Genomic DNA, 15,376 nt, shown 5'->3' on the forward strand with positions numbered 1-15,376 from the left:
GTTTGAAGTTAAAAACATCTTAATGATGGATTTGTTTCTTACAAAATGCAGCTTTTCACTGGTGTGGATTATTGTGATGTTTTTATAATCTGTTTGGACTCTCATTCTGACGGCACCCATTCACTGCAGAGGATCCATTGGTGAGCAAGTGATGGAATGCTAAATTACTTCCAATATATGCGTTTAGAATATGGGTGGACCATTTTTGCTTGCAAACAGCGTTTCTCTCCCAATTCAGACAAGATTGCTTTTTTACTGGACAAAGCAATATTATGGAAGAGAACTTCAGCAGGAAGCAACAGTTTGAAGTTAAAAACATCTTAATGATGGATTTGTTTCTTACAAAATGCAGCTTTTCACTGGTGTGGATTATTGTGATGTTTTTATAATCTGTTTGGACTCTCATTCTGACGGCACCCATTCACTGCAGAGGATCCATTGGTGAGCAAGTGATGGAATGCTAAATTACTTCAAATCTATTCTGACAAACTCCTCTACATCTTGGATGTGCCACCCTCATGTTGTTCCAAATATATACTTACTTTTTTTTTGTGGAAGGATTATTCATACTACACTTTTCAAAACAATGAAAGTGAAAAAGATGGATGCTGTCAAACCATACAAGTAGCCCACATGACTTGTGCGCTATATAAGCATTTTAATACTATATATTATATGGCTATTATGTTTTGTTTAAGTCATATGATACATTTGTGTGAGGAACATACTGAAATTCATACTAATATTTGCTGAATTATAAGATTTCTTTGGGTGAACTAGACCTTTAAAAGCATAAACCGTTATTAAAAAAAGTGTTTTCAACTTAATGTGCATGCCCAATTACCTCGTGGGGTTTATTAACCCAGAGTAACGAAATGTAATTTACATTATTTGCAACTGTCCTTGTGTAGCGCACAGATCACAATCTGCCTTAAAACCTGTCAGAAACACTACTGTTCTGGAGATTAAATAAATGCAGTGCTGAGAGAAACGAATTAACACGATTTAAAAATAAATAAATAAACAACTCTCAGATTCTGTTTGTGATTTCTTACGTCTTATCAGGGTCGTCTTTGATTGTGCCCAAACAATTTATTTTGAAAGAAACTGAAAAATGTTCAGTGTGAATATGTTCAGAATACTAGCATATCACTTACTGCACACTGCACTTACACTCCATAAAAGAACCATATTTGGTTCGCCAAAGAACCTTTCGGTGAACAGTTCTTAAATTTATTTATTTTTCTTAGTGTTAAGACTGTTTTAAAAATCTAAAACTTACTTCTGGTTCATTCGTGCCACAGAAAAGAAAAAAAAGCTCTTACGGGTGTTACACACACAAAGAAAATTTACATATTTTGCATACTTCAAAATTAGTATGCAAAATATGGTAGTGTGCTATTCTGAACATAGCCAGTGTTTGCCTGTGTGCCACTTCACTTTCCATGTTGATCTGGCTACTGTTCCCTCAGGAGCGGCCTTCTCCCGCTGTCAGTCAAATGGGGATTATGGGAAGTCCCTCCCAACCTCTACCACCTCAAGATGGTGTGGAAAGTAGGCGGGGCTTGTGGCAGGCCGCCAATAGGAATGGCTGCCAGGGCAGACAGACACGGTTCTCAGCAGGTCCTCAGTGAGCAGTGGGTCTGTTTTGGCAAGAGGCAGGTGTCACCGCCATAGACCAGCAAAGCAATCTGTCCTGCTGAAGGGAGTCGCCTGTCCCACACACACACACACACACACACATGATCACACAAACAGGGGGACGGGGCTGGTGTCAAATCAGTCCTTCTGTTAATGGACCATGGACCGCATACACACACACCATCTCAAACATCCTTCAGTGAACATGGCATGGCTGGCCGTGGCAAAGCACTCAATTGGGTGGCACATGCCACCTCTGCTTGCAGGATGGCAACACCACCTGGTAAGACCTATGAAACACAAAAACTGTACTAGGGAAGATTACTTATAGAGAGTATAATTGCATTACTGCTAAGGCTGATTCACTGATTCGATTATGTTCTTGATTTTGATTTATATGGGCATTTATCAAGATATACTCTTTCTGCTAAGGCTGAATCAAAAATTGGTTTAGGATTTACTTTGAAACAATTTTCACATCAAAATGGTAAATAATGAATAAGTACGTACATTTCACAAATAATTATAAAGAAACAGTACAAGTCATTGTAATCCATAATTATGTCCCCACTGGATGCAACGAATGCTTCATTTATAATGGGTTTTCAAGTTTTTGAATCATCGCTCCGGCCTGACAGGGCATCATCACAATATGCTAGGGGCGTAACATTTCCGTCACACGCTTGAGGTATTCGGCCAATCGTAACGCACTGGATAGCTGGCCAATCACAGCACACCTTGCTTTTCAGACCGATGAGCTTTGTAAAAATGTACGCGTTTCAGAAAGGCGGGGCATAGAGGAGAAACAATAATGTACAGTATGTGGAAAATAATGTGTTTTTTTAACCTTAAACCGCATAAACACATTTCATTACACCAAATACACAAAATAATGTTCTTTTTAGCAGCATCATATGACCCCTTTAAAATGAAGTAATCTTAGTTTTATTTACGGCGTTGAAAAATAATTTTTATAGCACATTAAATTACACAAGGTAGTGTTTATGGGGTAGTTTTTTTTTTTTACGATTAAAACAGTGTGATTTGCTTCAGGAATCGAGCTAAACTAGACATGTTGTATGTTTAGGTAAAAAAAACAAACACAATTCAATAATTCAAAACAATTCAATTAGAACCGGTTCATAAGAGTCATTGTTTGTGAATCAGACTACACTGGTTGCACTGTATGTTTTTGATTAATTAAGTAGAACCGGTTCATAAGATTCGTTTGTTTGTGAATCGGACTACACTGGTTGAAATGTACAATTTTGATTCATTAAAAATAACTGATTCATAGGAGTCGTTTGTGAATCGGACTGCACTGATTGCATCTTACGTTGTTGATCCTAGTTTGTGAACTAGTTCACAAAAAACATTTGTTTGTGGATTGGAGTAAACTGGTTGAAATGTATGGTTTTGATTAATTAAATAGCACTGGTTCATACGAGTAATTTGTTTGTGAATCAGATAATTGTGTTACATGTTTCTAATTCACTAAAAGCAACTAGTAATTTGTTCATGAGTCAGACTACACCGTTCATGCTTTACATTTTTGATTCAATAAAGAACCTGTTTATAAAAGTATTTTGTTTATGAATCTGGCTCGTTGAACTGAACATATCTTACAATGTTTGTTGCCATTATTTCATGGTACACTGTCTTTTTATCACAATGTTCACATTCACAACTCTATCAAACAACTTATAATCACCATGCATCAGAGAACCAGCCCCTTCTAAAGGGGTACAATATGAATATATTTATATAAATTGAAAAATAAAACATAATTATATTTATTTTATTTACATTTTATTAAAAATGTTTTGAAATGTAAAAAAATAACAACAGATCCTAAACTACACAATTAGTCCTGTGCAAGCTGAGCAAATGGCATTAAGATGAATGGAAATGCTATTAGAAAGGTATTACAGACCTCACTGGTTACCCAGAACATTGTTTTTGAGATCCACTCAAGTCTTATGAGATGGTACTGTATGTGTTGAGCTATGGGTTCAACTCTGCATTCAGTGCAGCATGGAGAGATCGCCGAGATTGAATTCATTCAACTGAAACAAAACCTTGTATTGGCCTTGTGCATGGTTTCATATCTTTTTAATAACAGCATCGCTTTTGTACTGACATCTAGGTTTCACGTCCTGCTACGCACGCCGCATAATACTGACAGCTTCAGAGAAATATTTAGCTGCAATCACGCAAAAGGAAGAAGTGAATGGGGAGGAAAATTCTCAAAATTGTGCAACACTTGTGCAAGGGGGACACGAATGCTCAATTTAGTAGAAGAACTCGAGAAGTGCGTTCTAATATGCTAAATTGCATTATCATACAGCCTGTTATATAAACCATCTTTGCTCGTCTAAAGAGAGCTAGTGTGTGCTGTTAATCAGCAGCAGTGTTGTTCTACAGGAAAGAGAGAGAGAAATTGTGGATCTGCGAGCCAATTCTCCTTCTTCGTCTTGCAAACTGAGCTACATGAGATAATTTCGGGATAACAGTCGAAAATGAGCTAAATGTGAGCAAATTACAGCCTGGATAACCTTTAAATTTAATTATTTTTATATTCTGCTTTTATTATTCTTATTCTTATTTCTTATGCATCTGTTGTGATTATATTATGATTATTTTAAATCATTTTTATGTAAAGCACTTTGAATTACCATTGTGTTAAAATGTGCTATAGAAATAAACTTGCCTTGCTTATATTTAACAATTTATTCCAAATTATACTAAAATGAATTCAAATAAATGGTAATACTTAAGTTTTTATAATTAATAATTACATTTATAATAATTAATGTATAATTAAGTTTATATATATATCAGCAGAGAAATCTAAGTTATTATTTAATGTGGCAAAACTATAGATCACTCCAATTATAATTATTTATTTGCTGACAAGATAAAACAAAAATCAATTTTAAAACAACAAAAAATGTTTTAGTCATTTAATGAAGTTACAATTCGTTGAATGAAAATGAAATTCATTTTCATAATACACTAGTATTAAATGGAAGTAATTCTGTTACTAGTATTAAATGGAAGTAATTCAAAACTAGATCACTGTAATGAATTACTTGTTGATTATAATGGGAGCATTCTAGTTTTGTTGTGTCAAATAATCATTTGTAAAGTACAACGAGAGCAGTCTAGTTTTGTTGCGACTAGCTCACTTCCATTATAAATCAACAAATCTGTTTACAAAGTGTGGTAGGGATTTAGTTTTACGTGTTGATCACTTTCAGTGTGTCTGCAGATGAGAGAGAGAGAGAGAGAGAGAGAGAATGGAAAAGTGGCAGCAAACACAGGAGAAATGCAGAGTGCTGTAGGCAGAGATTAAACCGCGTATGTGGGCTTTTATGGATTATGATTTTGCAGTGTGTGGGCTTGTTATGAAGCGGTCTATTAGAGAAATGTAATATTGTAGTTTTGTTTATGAAGACTAATGTTGGCATGTTAACTGAGAGACATTCTGAATGAAGCATAATGTATTTTTAAAGATGCCAATATGAGATGACTCATAATAAAACACACACACACACACACAACTGCATGACTGTAACCAAACACACACACACACACACACACACACACACGTGCAGCTACTTATTGCAGTTAATGGAAGCCCTGACCTTTTAAAAACAAGTTATCTTCTGTGTCATGAAACTCTGAGAGACAGAGATCAGAGAAAAGGGACTGAGAGAGAGAGAGAGGGGGAGGGGTGGACTTTTCATTGTTATTATTATGTTTCTCCACATATATTCCAAGCTTTTGCAAAACTGTATTTTTTACAGTCATGCCAATAAAGCAATTTTGAATTTGAATTTGAGAGAGAGGGGTGGGGAGCGGATTATAATATATTACATACCTAAACTTTAAACCTCAATATATCAGGGAATCATTTATCATGATGAATTGTGTTAATTTATCACATATACATATATATTTTCTCTCTCTCTCTCTCTCTCTCTCTCTCTCTCTCTCACACACACACACACACACATACACTAAACTGATAGCAATAAGAATAGATTTATGAACAATTTATACAGAAATGCACCAAGCATTTATTTGTATAAATGTATTTTACACACACACACACACACACACATACACACAAAGACCCTAATAAACACTGTAAAAAATATATTTTTCAAAGTTGAAAACAATAATAACAAAACAGATTATTGGAGCATGTATGTCAACATTTCAATGCGTTACTTGCTGTTTATTTGTAATTGTTTGTGAAATCTATTACACTCTAAAAAAGATGGTTATTTAAAGGTTCTTTACATGCAGTAATGGTTTTATTTAGAGCCATAGCACTCTGAAGAACCCTTTCATGCTGAAATGGTTCTTTATGTTAGAGTTTAGGGTTCTTTATTCCCACCCTTTGGTTTTTCAAATCTGTAACAGACAAAGCACCTCATTACTGATTTTCTGGAGTTCAGTGATCCTACTACACAGATCCAACTACACAAACATCCAAAACACACTCTCAACAGGTAAATAATTTCTTTCTTAAAATGTCTATAAATTATAACTTTCAAATGCTAATTGGTTTCCTATGTATTTTCTCTTCTTAGTTTAAGAGAACATGCAAGTGTGACCAGCTCTATTCAGGTAAGGATACTCTCCTTTTCTTCACTAAGTAACAAAGATATTGAATTTTTGGTCCATTTTGTTAGATTTTTTTTTATTACTAGGGTTTATGCATAAACACACCCAGCTATCCCTTGACTTTATATTACGTTTTCCTTTTAACATTGTGAAGTGCTCATATACTACTTTTGCCCTTCATAAACAATTGTTTTCACAAACAAATGAAAGGAGACACATTGTAAGTCTAAACTCAATTATGCATTTCAGATGCCGTCACATCCTACAACCTCATCATCTGCAGAGAGAAACAGCCATTCAATCACACATAATGATTAACTTAAAGGCATCATAGAGGATTGTGAAGATATTTCACTGGAGCTTGGTCTTCAATACACTATTTGATGTTCTATTTTGTTTTATTTCTTTAAGCATTTATTTATGTTCAATGTCCATTGTTATGTTCAATGTCCAATGTATTCTGCTATTAACTGTTGTTAGAACACTGTCATTTTTGCTACAATTTCATGTCATTAAAAAAGTACCTAATTGACATGTTGTTGTTGTTGATTTGATGTAAAACCCTAAGAGACACTTCAAGATATTATAAGACCAGGCAGAGAAGTAAAAAACAATATTAATAAATAACATATAATAATACTAATTAATGGCATTATTAATGACATTAACATAGTAATATTAATGAAAAACTATCATTAAAAAGGTTATTTATAAAAACCAATAAGGTCTATATGGAACCCCACAAAAAAGGTTCTATTTAGCACTAAAAAGGGTTCTGCTATTGTTACAAGCCGAATAACCCTTTTCTGGTTCTGTTTAGAGCCATTTTTCTTACGAGTGTAGCCATTTCTAAGTGAAAATTGTTTCTACACCATTTTTTTTTCAGTGTAGTGGCCATCAGGTCATGTGTGTTTAAGATCTCTGCTTTAAAAGACACCCTCCATCGGATCAGATTAACACTCCAGCACAGAAGCTAGCACAGAAGGGCTAAAGCTGATGGTTGCACATTGGTAAGCTGTGACCCTCAGCTTTCAGATAACCAGCACAGACGACCTGGGTGAGATGTAAGAGCATGCAGGTGCCTGATCTCAAAGCATTAGAAGGGTTCTGGGTTAGAGAGCCGCATTTTACTGTAGTAAATAATCCACAGAATATGATGGCGATAGTGGAACCGTCTTTTCCTAGAGGCTTTTAGAGAGTGTTTTATGCAAGCGATGATTGTAATAGCCCGGTCACATTCAACTAATGGCACTGCTCGGATGCACCCGGCATTTTAATGAGATTGCAACTTACCATCCCATATCTGTTTGTAAATGCCGGACAGGGTCTTATAGAGTTCAGTGTGGCTGATTTTAGACCTCACAGACTTCATTTTACCAGAGCACACTACATCATTTAGGAGAACACAGGAAGTGTGGCGGCACAGGGCCAGAGCTTCGGTGGTTCTCCATAAGCCTTGATGATTGAGGTTAGAAACTCGTGAACCCTGAGTCCCAGAAAACTACCACTACATATATACGGGTCCAGGCAGTTATCTCAGCTAGTATGAGATGCAGCGTAGCCTTCTATGTTACTGGAAGTGACAGCTTCTGCTGGTAATTGACAGCCATATTGGGGCAGCCTGCAGCTCTTTTGAAGGAAGTCGGGATGCTCTGTGGAGTGTCTCGGCAAAGGTGAGATACAGAAACCCCTCCATGGACTTGTGAGGAAGTACAGCCAGACATGGTTACAGTGGAGAGATTTGTTTAAACTGGTGGTTCCCAGAAGGTTTTGCTTTGGATTTAGATTAACATTGGATTATCAAGTGGCAAGGCAAAACAGTAGGCCTATTATAATTAATGTTTAATGTAATCTCGTTGGTATCATACATTGTTGTTGTTGTTGTTATTAATAATAATAATTTGATTCTAATATAACTGTTAAACCTACTTTTTATCTTTTATAACCATTTTTATAACCAAATATATGTAAATATAATAATAATAATAATAATTATTATTATTATTTGATTGCAATATAATTGATAAACATATTTTAAAAAAATAGAAAATGGACAGTATTCTCTTTCATTTAAAATATAAATATTTATATAATAATAATAATAATAATAATAATAATAATAGAAATAACAGAAATGGAAACCAAACAATGTAAGAACCAAAACAACTACAATAAACATTAAATATGATATTCTGTTGAGTCACCACTTGATGTTAAGTGTATTATATTGTATATGATTGATAATTCTATTAATTTTGATAAAATAAATGATGAACCTATATATACAACTTTTTTTGGGAAGCATCTAATTCTATAACTAAAATAATACAAATATCTTTAAATTTCAAAATGAATTTATTTCTTAACTTTTCTTTCTCCTGTCCATGACCCCATCAACAAAAGTCACTCTGTGGTAAATTTTTGGGTTGTGATCCACCAGTTGAGAACCACTGGTTTAGATTAGACATGTTTCCAAAAACTGATAACCAAAGAAGTTATGAAAAGATAATGAACAGGGCTGTAGCAACCTGTACGCTAGCTGAACATTTAGACAAGAAAAGCAATCAAGTGTCTGCTTTACTCAACATTTACAAGTACAGAGAACATCAAAGACAATCTAAAGATAAAACTCCCCCGTTTCGCTTATTCAGAGTCTCTGTGCATGTATAACGTTACAAGAATCTCATTTGTGAAGTCTAAACTAAGTCACGCACGTTCATGTTGGCTTTGCGGCTGCTGAAACATGAGTCAGAGTGCCTTTCTGACGCAGTAAAACATAATCACATACAGTGGGGAAAAAAAGTATTTAGTCAGCCACCAATTGTGCAAGTTGTACAGCTGTGGAACTCGATCGCATGGCAGGATGGCTTCAATCAGAGGTGAAACTTCAAATCGTACCCACAGTTCTCTCCTGCAGCGTGTGCGTGCACCACCACATTTTTATATTTGTGCTGATTTAGCCACTGAATTTGATCTCATGTCTGAAAAATGGACTCAGGTTGTCACGGTGGCTGAGAGAATAAGCATCTGCCAGTCCTGCTGTCAACCGAACCGTAAAAAGACCCTCGGGTGGAATCACGCTGGTCTCATCTTGACGGATGCAGTGCAAGGAGATCGACTCGAGCTATTATAATGTATTCACACATATGACTCCTTCACCAGGTGTTCTTTTTCATTATTTATAATCTGACAGATGACCACATTCCTTGTCCATTTTTTTTTAAATGGTGGTTTTATAGTTTTACAGCCGAAGTGTGTCATTTCTGTACCATTAACTTCACCAAACATAATTTGCAAACATGATTCCTCAAACTGGTATATGAGTTTGTATTGGATTGCTTGATAATAGGCCACACCCATTCTGCATCTCAGACAACCAATCAGAGACCAGTCACACTTACAAAAACATATATATTTGTAAATATTTGGTAAATAAAGAATAAGAATAAGAATAAGAATAAGAATAATAATACAGCCAGACTACATTAAACATTAAATGTGTTAAATATTAAAATAAAATAATAAATAAAATAGTTATACATGTTAAATATTGTGTTGGGATGCCACTTGATGTCCAATTTATTGTCTATATATTTTGAAACAGTAAATGATAAAATTATTCATAACACAAAATATATGGGAGGCATTTTCTACTGTTGAACTAATAATAATTATTATTATTATTAAAAACTAAACTAAAAAAAATAAATAATAATTGTATATATTCTAATAAATATTAAGCGTATATGGTTTTTCAAGTATAACTGGTCACTGATTGGTTCATTGAGCTGTAGAGTAGGCGTGGCCTGTTATCAAGCAATCCAATACAAGCTCATAAACATTGCAACTTTGCGACTGCTGTCTGAACACTTTTCCACCATCATCCTGCTGCTTTACACACTCTACTAATCAAAACCATGTAAACAACCTTTTAAAAGCCTGTTATAAAACCAATATTTCAAATAAATTTGTTAAAACACAATTGAAATTGTAATTATAAGATGTTAAAAAGCAGATGAGGTTGAAGCACCGCAAACAAGCACTGTAACGCGCTTTCCACATCGCTGTTTTCATGCTCAAAAGACAGCTGAATTAATGATATTTTCTGTACAGTGTCTGATTCTGAAGTACCTTTTTCCTTCTAGCCTGTTTTATAAATCAGCATATGATTATATGACATGCATATTTATAAGGAAATAAGTGCTGCACTTGTGCTATTTGCATTTGAGTAAACTATTGTCGAGAGGAGAGAATTATCCCGGATATAGATATTATTATCCCTGAGCTTTTGATTAAACCAATTTTCATGACGCAATTAATTTATCTCGCCAAACATCATTACAGAAAAGACAATAGTCAAAGTTTTGTCCTCCAGAGAAATAAGCATTTCAATGTTAGCAGACTTCAGTCATTACATGGAACAGAAAAAAGTCAGTGCATGTGTTCACAAATTTCAGTTTCTACTAATCAGTGCTGGGCAGAGCAACTTGCAAAATAGGCTTTCAATTAACAATGCTTAATTTAAAGTAGAAAAAAAATCCAAATAATGATTTTCTAAAAATGAATGTGCTTTCTTTGATTTGGCTGATAATTGAGGTTGATATATTGTGTGTTCATCATATATTTATTTTGCTGGTGATATAAAATTAAGTGAATCACAATGATTGTAATGCACTTTCATTAGGCCATTATGTTCTAGAATAATTAATATTAATAACAATGAATAATATATATACACACACATGTATACACTACCGTTTAAAAGTTTGGGGTAAGTGCGATTTAAAAAATTTTTTTTATACTTTTATTAGGCAAGGACACATTTAATTGATCAAAAGAGACAGTAAAACATTTATAATGTTACAAAATATTTATATTTCAAATACAAACTTTATATTCATTACACTGAGGACTGGAGTATTTGGGTGGAAAAATAAACACAAAATAAAATAAAATGCGTTTTTATATATTTTTTTTAAACATTAAGTGTCCAATCAGACTTTAAAATCCAAACGTTTTGCCCATATAAAAACCCATATCAACCTCAATATAAAAATCAAACAATCTGTCCATGCATTTGACAGCAAGATTAAACTAATGCACAGAGACTGAAGTACAGCAACAGCAGGTAACTTATGTTTTATGTTATGAACATAAGTAATGAGTACTGTATGTCTGTTTAGTCTAATTAATTAGTAAAACCATCCAACAATCTAAAATAATCAACATATTAATAATTAGTAACAGATTACTTGACTCTAAACCTGACTTCTTATGGCCACTTTTCTAATGCACTATAGAAAAGCTGATCTCGAATATCTGATGTAAAGGCTGTCATTTGAATGCGTTTGTATGACAGCGGTGTGTGGAATATTACTACAGCCCTTCATAATGTACAGACATCTTTGAATATACGGATCTGTCTGTATGTGTATGGAGGGCTGGAAAATATAGTGTTTGAAAGTGGTTTTATCAGACCTTGGCCGAGTACATGATGCCAGACAACCAGGTGGAGATATATCAGGGGCGTAGGGAGGCAGTGTCTCCTCAAAAAATTGGATGAGAAAATAATCGATATTACAAACATACATTGCAAATATTACTAAATATGGCATTAAAAGTCACTCGTTTTTATAAAGTAACACTGTCAAACAGCGACACCCGCAGGTAAAGTTACAGCAGAGGCTTGCTTCCCTTCGCTCCATAGACTTTCTACAGAGACCCTAAAGCGTGCTGTGACTTTTCTGGAGGCTCATTGAGATGAATGGGAGAAAGTCACGTGAGAGCTATAATTGGATATGATCGGTTGTGATTGGTTCCTGCGATAAATCCCGCCTCTTGTTTTCGTGCCGGCTCTCGGACTGAATGAAGAAAATTATGGCGTTATTGACTAATTATAAAGTAAGTAAACAACTCTCCCACTTAGATACCACTACTTTGTCACGTCAAAATAAAACTTGAAATGGTCTGAAAACGTGATGACTGTGACTGTTTTTAGTGAGCATTCAGCGAGATGAAACGAAAGATATATCTTAGTGTCTGTTGCAGTGTTTACAAAGCTTTTATGACACTGACCCGAAAATAAGTTGACTATTAAAAAGAACAGCTGAACATCAGTTCACAAATAAAAAATATTGGTAACATTTTACAATAAGGTGTAATTTAATGTGTTAACTAACATGAACAAACAATGAACATTTATGTATTTATTCATCTTTGTTTACATTTGTTAGTTCACAGTGCATAAACTAATGTTAACAAACAACGTTTGATTTTAATAATGCATTAGTAAATGTTGAAATTAATATTAACTAAGATTAATAAATGCTGTAGAAGTAGGCTATTGTTTATTCTTAGTTCATGTTAACTAAAGTAGTTAACTAATGTTAACTAATGAAAACTTATTGTAAAAATATTTCCAGAATATTGTTCAAATTGTTACTGCCTACTGCCTCCTCATTTTAAAACACCACCGCATGCCACTGATATATATGACGGCAACATTTCAAAGGAACATCAGACAGGGAATATAGGCATAACTGCTAACGAGAGTGTGTATATGTGCGTTATTTTGTGTGTCCGTCATGCTCTGCCATGATGTCTCTAAAAGGGGTGACATCTGTGAAGCGCGCGTGTGTGTGTCTGTGGCAGTAGGGGAGGCTCTGGAATCATTAAGTGTAATTGGTGTGAGAGGGTCTGTGTTTCAGCATCTCTCTGCAAGAACCGGCCAGCGAAACAAGTGAACCCCACCACCCGCCCGTCAATGCTGTCACCTAGCAACCCACTGTACCTCACTTCATCATGATGACATCACAACGGGGTCTGTGAGATGTCCCTTCACTGAAATAGCTGATAAAACATTTTTTTGGACAAACAAATGACCACAAACAAATTTTGGCAACTAGATTTCCTAGTTGCCAAAATCAAAGTTATCTTCAACTAGTTCAATGAAATGAATCAATTCTACGTCCTGAAATGGACCTTTGACTTGCACTTTCTTCAATTTGACACAATTGCATCTTGCATTAAAAGTGTTAAAATGAAACTCGACATGTGAAGAACATTGGAAAAACCTTGAGGAAGAATCCAGACAAAAGAGCAGTAAGCAGTTTTCCTCCAATGCCGCAAACCTGCATGTCTTACCTTCTCATAGTAACGTAGCTCGTAATCGAGAATAATTCCATTGGGCTGTTCAGGCTGGGGCCATGACAACGTGATGCTTTTCATCGTCGAACTGACCTGATGCATTATGGGAACAATGGACGGAGCTGCAAAAGAGAGAGAAGGAAAACCAAGTGAAAAAAATCATTCCAAACAGCCATCTTCCCCGCTGTGTGTACTTAGCTAGTGAATTGATCTGCCACTTTCAGAAATGAAGCGCGCACACACACACACAGTATGATGAAAGAGTCAGATGAGAGGCTGATTGGCATTGTTTAATAGCTTTGTGAGAATGTGCCCTTTGCAATGGAAGCCCATTCAGTTCAAGTGCTCTGATTGGCTACAGTGTGTTTCTGGCCTCTCTGTCTTTAAGGAAGACACACCTGAGTGAACATGCACAGCCTCTAAATTAACCCACTGGCCATTTCATTCCCCCTCTCTCTCCCCCTCCCTCATTGCTTCCTGTTCTCCTTTGCTTCGTCAAAGTGGTACAACTCTACGCTCAGCTGATGTAACATCACACACAGCCTGTTTTCACGGGTGAATAGACTGAAGTGAGCATACGGATGTCTCACAAGCGACTACACACAGATACACATTCGCACCTGCTAAACATCACACACACACACACACACACCAAAAGCAGACAAATCATTCCCTATTACTTTCTCTCTCAAGGGAAACAAATTAAGACTGTTAAAATGAAGATTCTTAAAACTAAAGTTTTATAAATCCATCATTAGAAACCTATGACAGACTACCAAGCTGAATAACAGTGGTAATATTAATCAAAATGAATTTAGATTACAGTCCTCACGATTATAAATGTAAATAAAAAAATAACTGCAAACAATCAGAATATAAAAAAAGTAAAAATAAATAAATTAAATATGACATATTATACAATTAAATAAAAAATATAAATAATACTTAATATGAATAATAATATATAATAAATATTTTAAAATACTCAAATTACAATACTTTTAAAATATAAAGAAATATACTTAATCTATATAACATTGTGAATAAGACACCCTTATATGAACATTCAAGACAGATGCTCACAGGCTACTGATATAATATCTTCTCCAGCATTCTCAGACTGTCTCTACACTTCATCCAGACTTCCATCTGATGCTTTTAAAATGGTAACTCAAGCAAAGTGTCACCCTGCTCTGAACCACAGCCTCTGAATCTTTCTCTCGCTCTCTCGTTCGTCTTTGCTCCACATTAGCAATTATTGGCAGTGTGCACTCACACACACACACACGCACACAGCTGCAGAGAGGCTGAGTTGAAATTGCTTTTCTGCAGTTTTTGTATCTCCATGTTGGGAGAGGATCCACCTTCTAAACGTGTGAACACACACACACACAGCAGTTATTTACCATTCCACAAATTGTGTAGCAAAACTGAGATTACCAGCCTCACTGTGTGTGTGTGAGAGAGAGAGAGAACTTTGTGATCAATTTTAAATTTTCTTATCTAAGGAACAACAGAAGCTCCAATCCCCTTCCTTATAAATACACACACACAGACTCTTCCTGCAATTTTTACTGTACACCCACTGCCACATTTTACATATTTAGAAAATAATAATAATAATAATATTTACATTACAATACATATAAATACATTTATTTAAAAAAAGTTAAATAAAAATATTAATTGCAAAATATAAAAGATAAATATAATAGTTGGTGTAACATACATACACACACACACATATATATATATATATATATATATATATATATATATATATATATATATATTATTAATATAAATCTTATTTTATCATATTTTATCAAATTAATTAATTAATTTGTTTTTACTGTATTTTGCAAGATAGAACCTGATCTGGAACAATTTGACTGGATTGAAATCATTCCTTTCTTACAGCACAATTGCCTGGTTGTTGATCATGCATTCAGCC

General features: G+C 34.7%; 1 protein-coding gene across 1 annotated transcript in view; it reads right to left on the bottom strand.

The window, feature by feature from the left end:
- Positions 1-15,376, bottom strand: part of ephb1 (EPH receptor B1) — a 262,922-nt gene that overhangs the window by 38,895 nt on the left and 208,651 nt on the right. Inside the window, exon 6 of the mRNA XM_016231011.1 lies at positions 13,420-13,544. Coding sequence (XP_016086497.1) covers positions 13,420-13,544 — 125 coding nt within the window. The remainder of the gene's footprint in view (positions 1-13,419; positions 13,545-15,376) is intronic.

Source organism: Sinocyclocheilus grahami, unplaced genomic scaffold (genome assembly GCF_001515645.1).
Source record: "Sinocyclocheilus grahami isolate Dianchi unplaced genomic scaffold, SAMN03320097.WGS_v1.1 scaffold382.1, whole genome shotgun sequence".
Taxonomy (NCBI): Eukaryota; Metazoa; Chordata; class Actinopteri; order Cypriniformes; family Cyprinidae; genus Sinocyclocheilus; species Sinocyclocheilus grahami.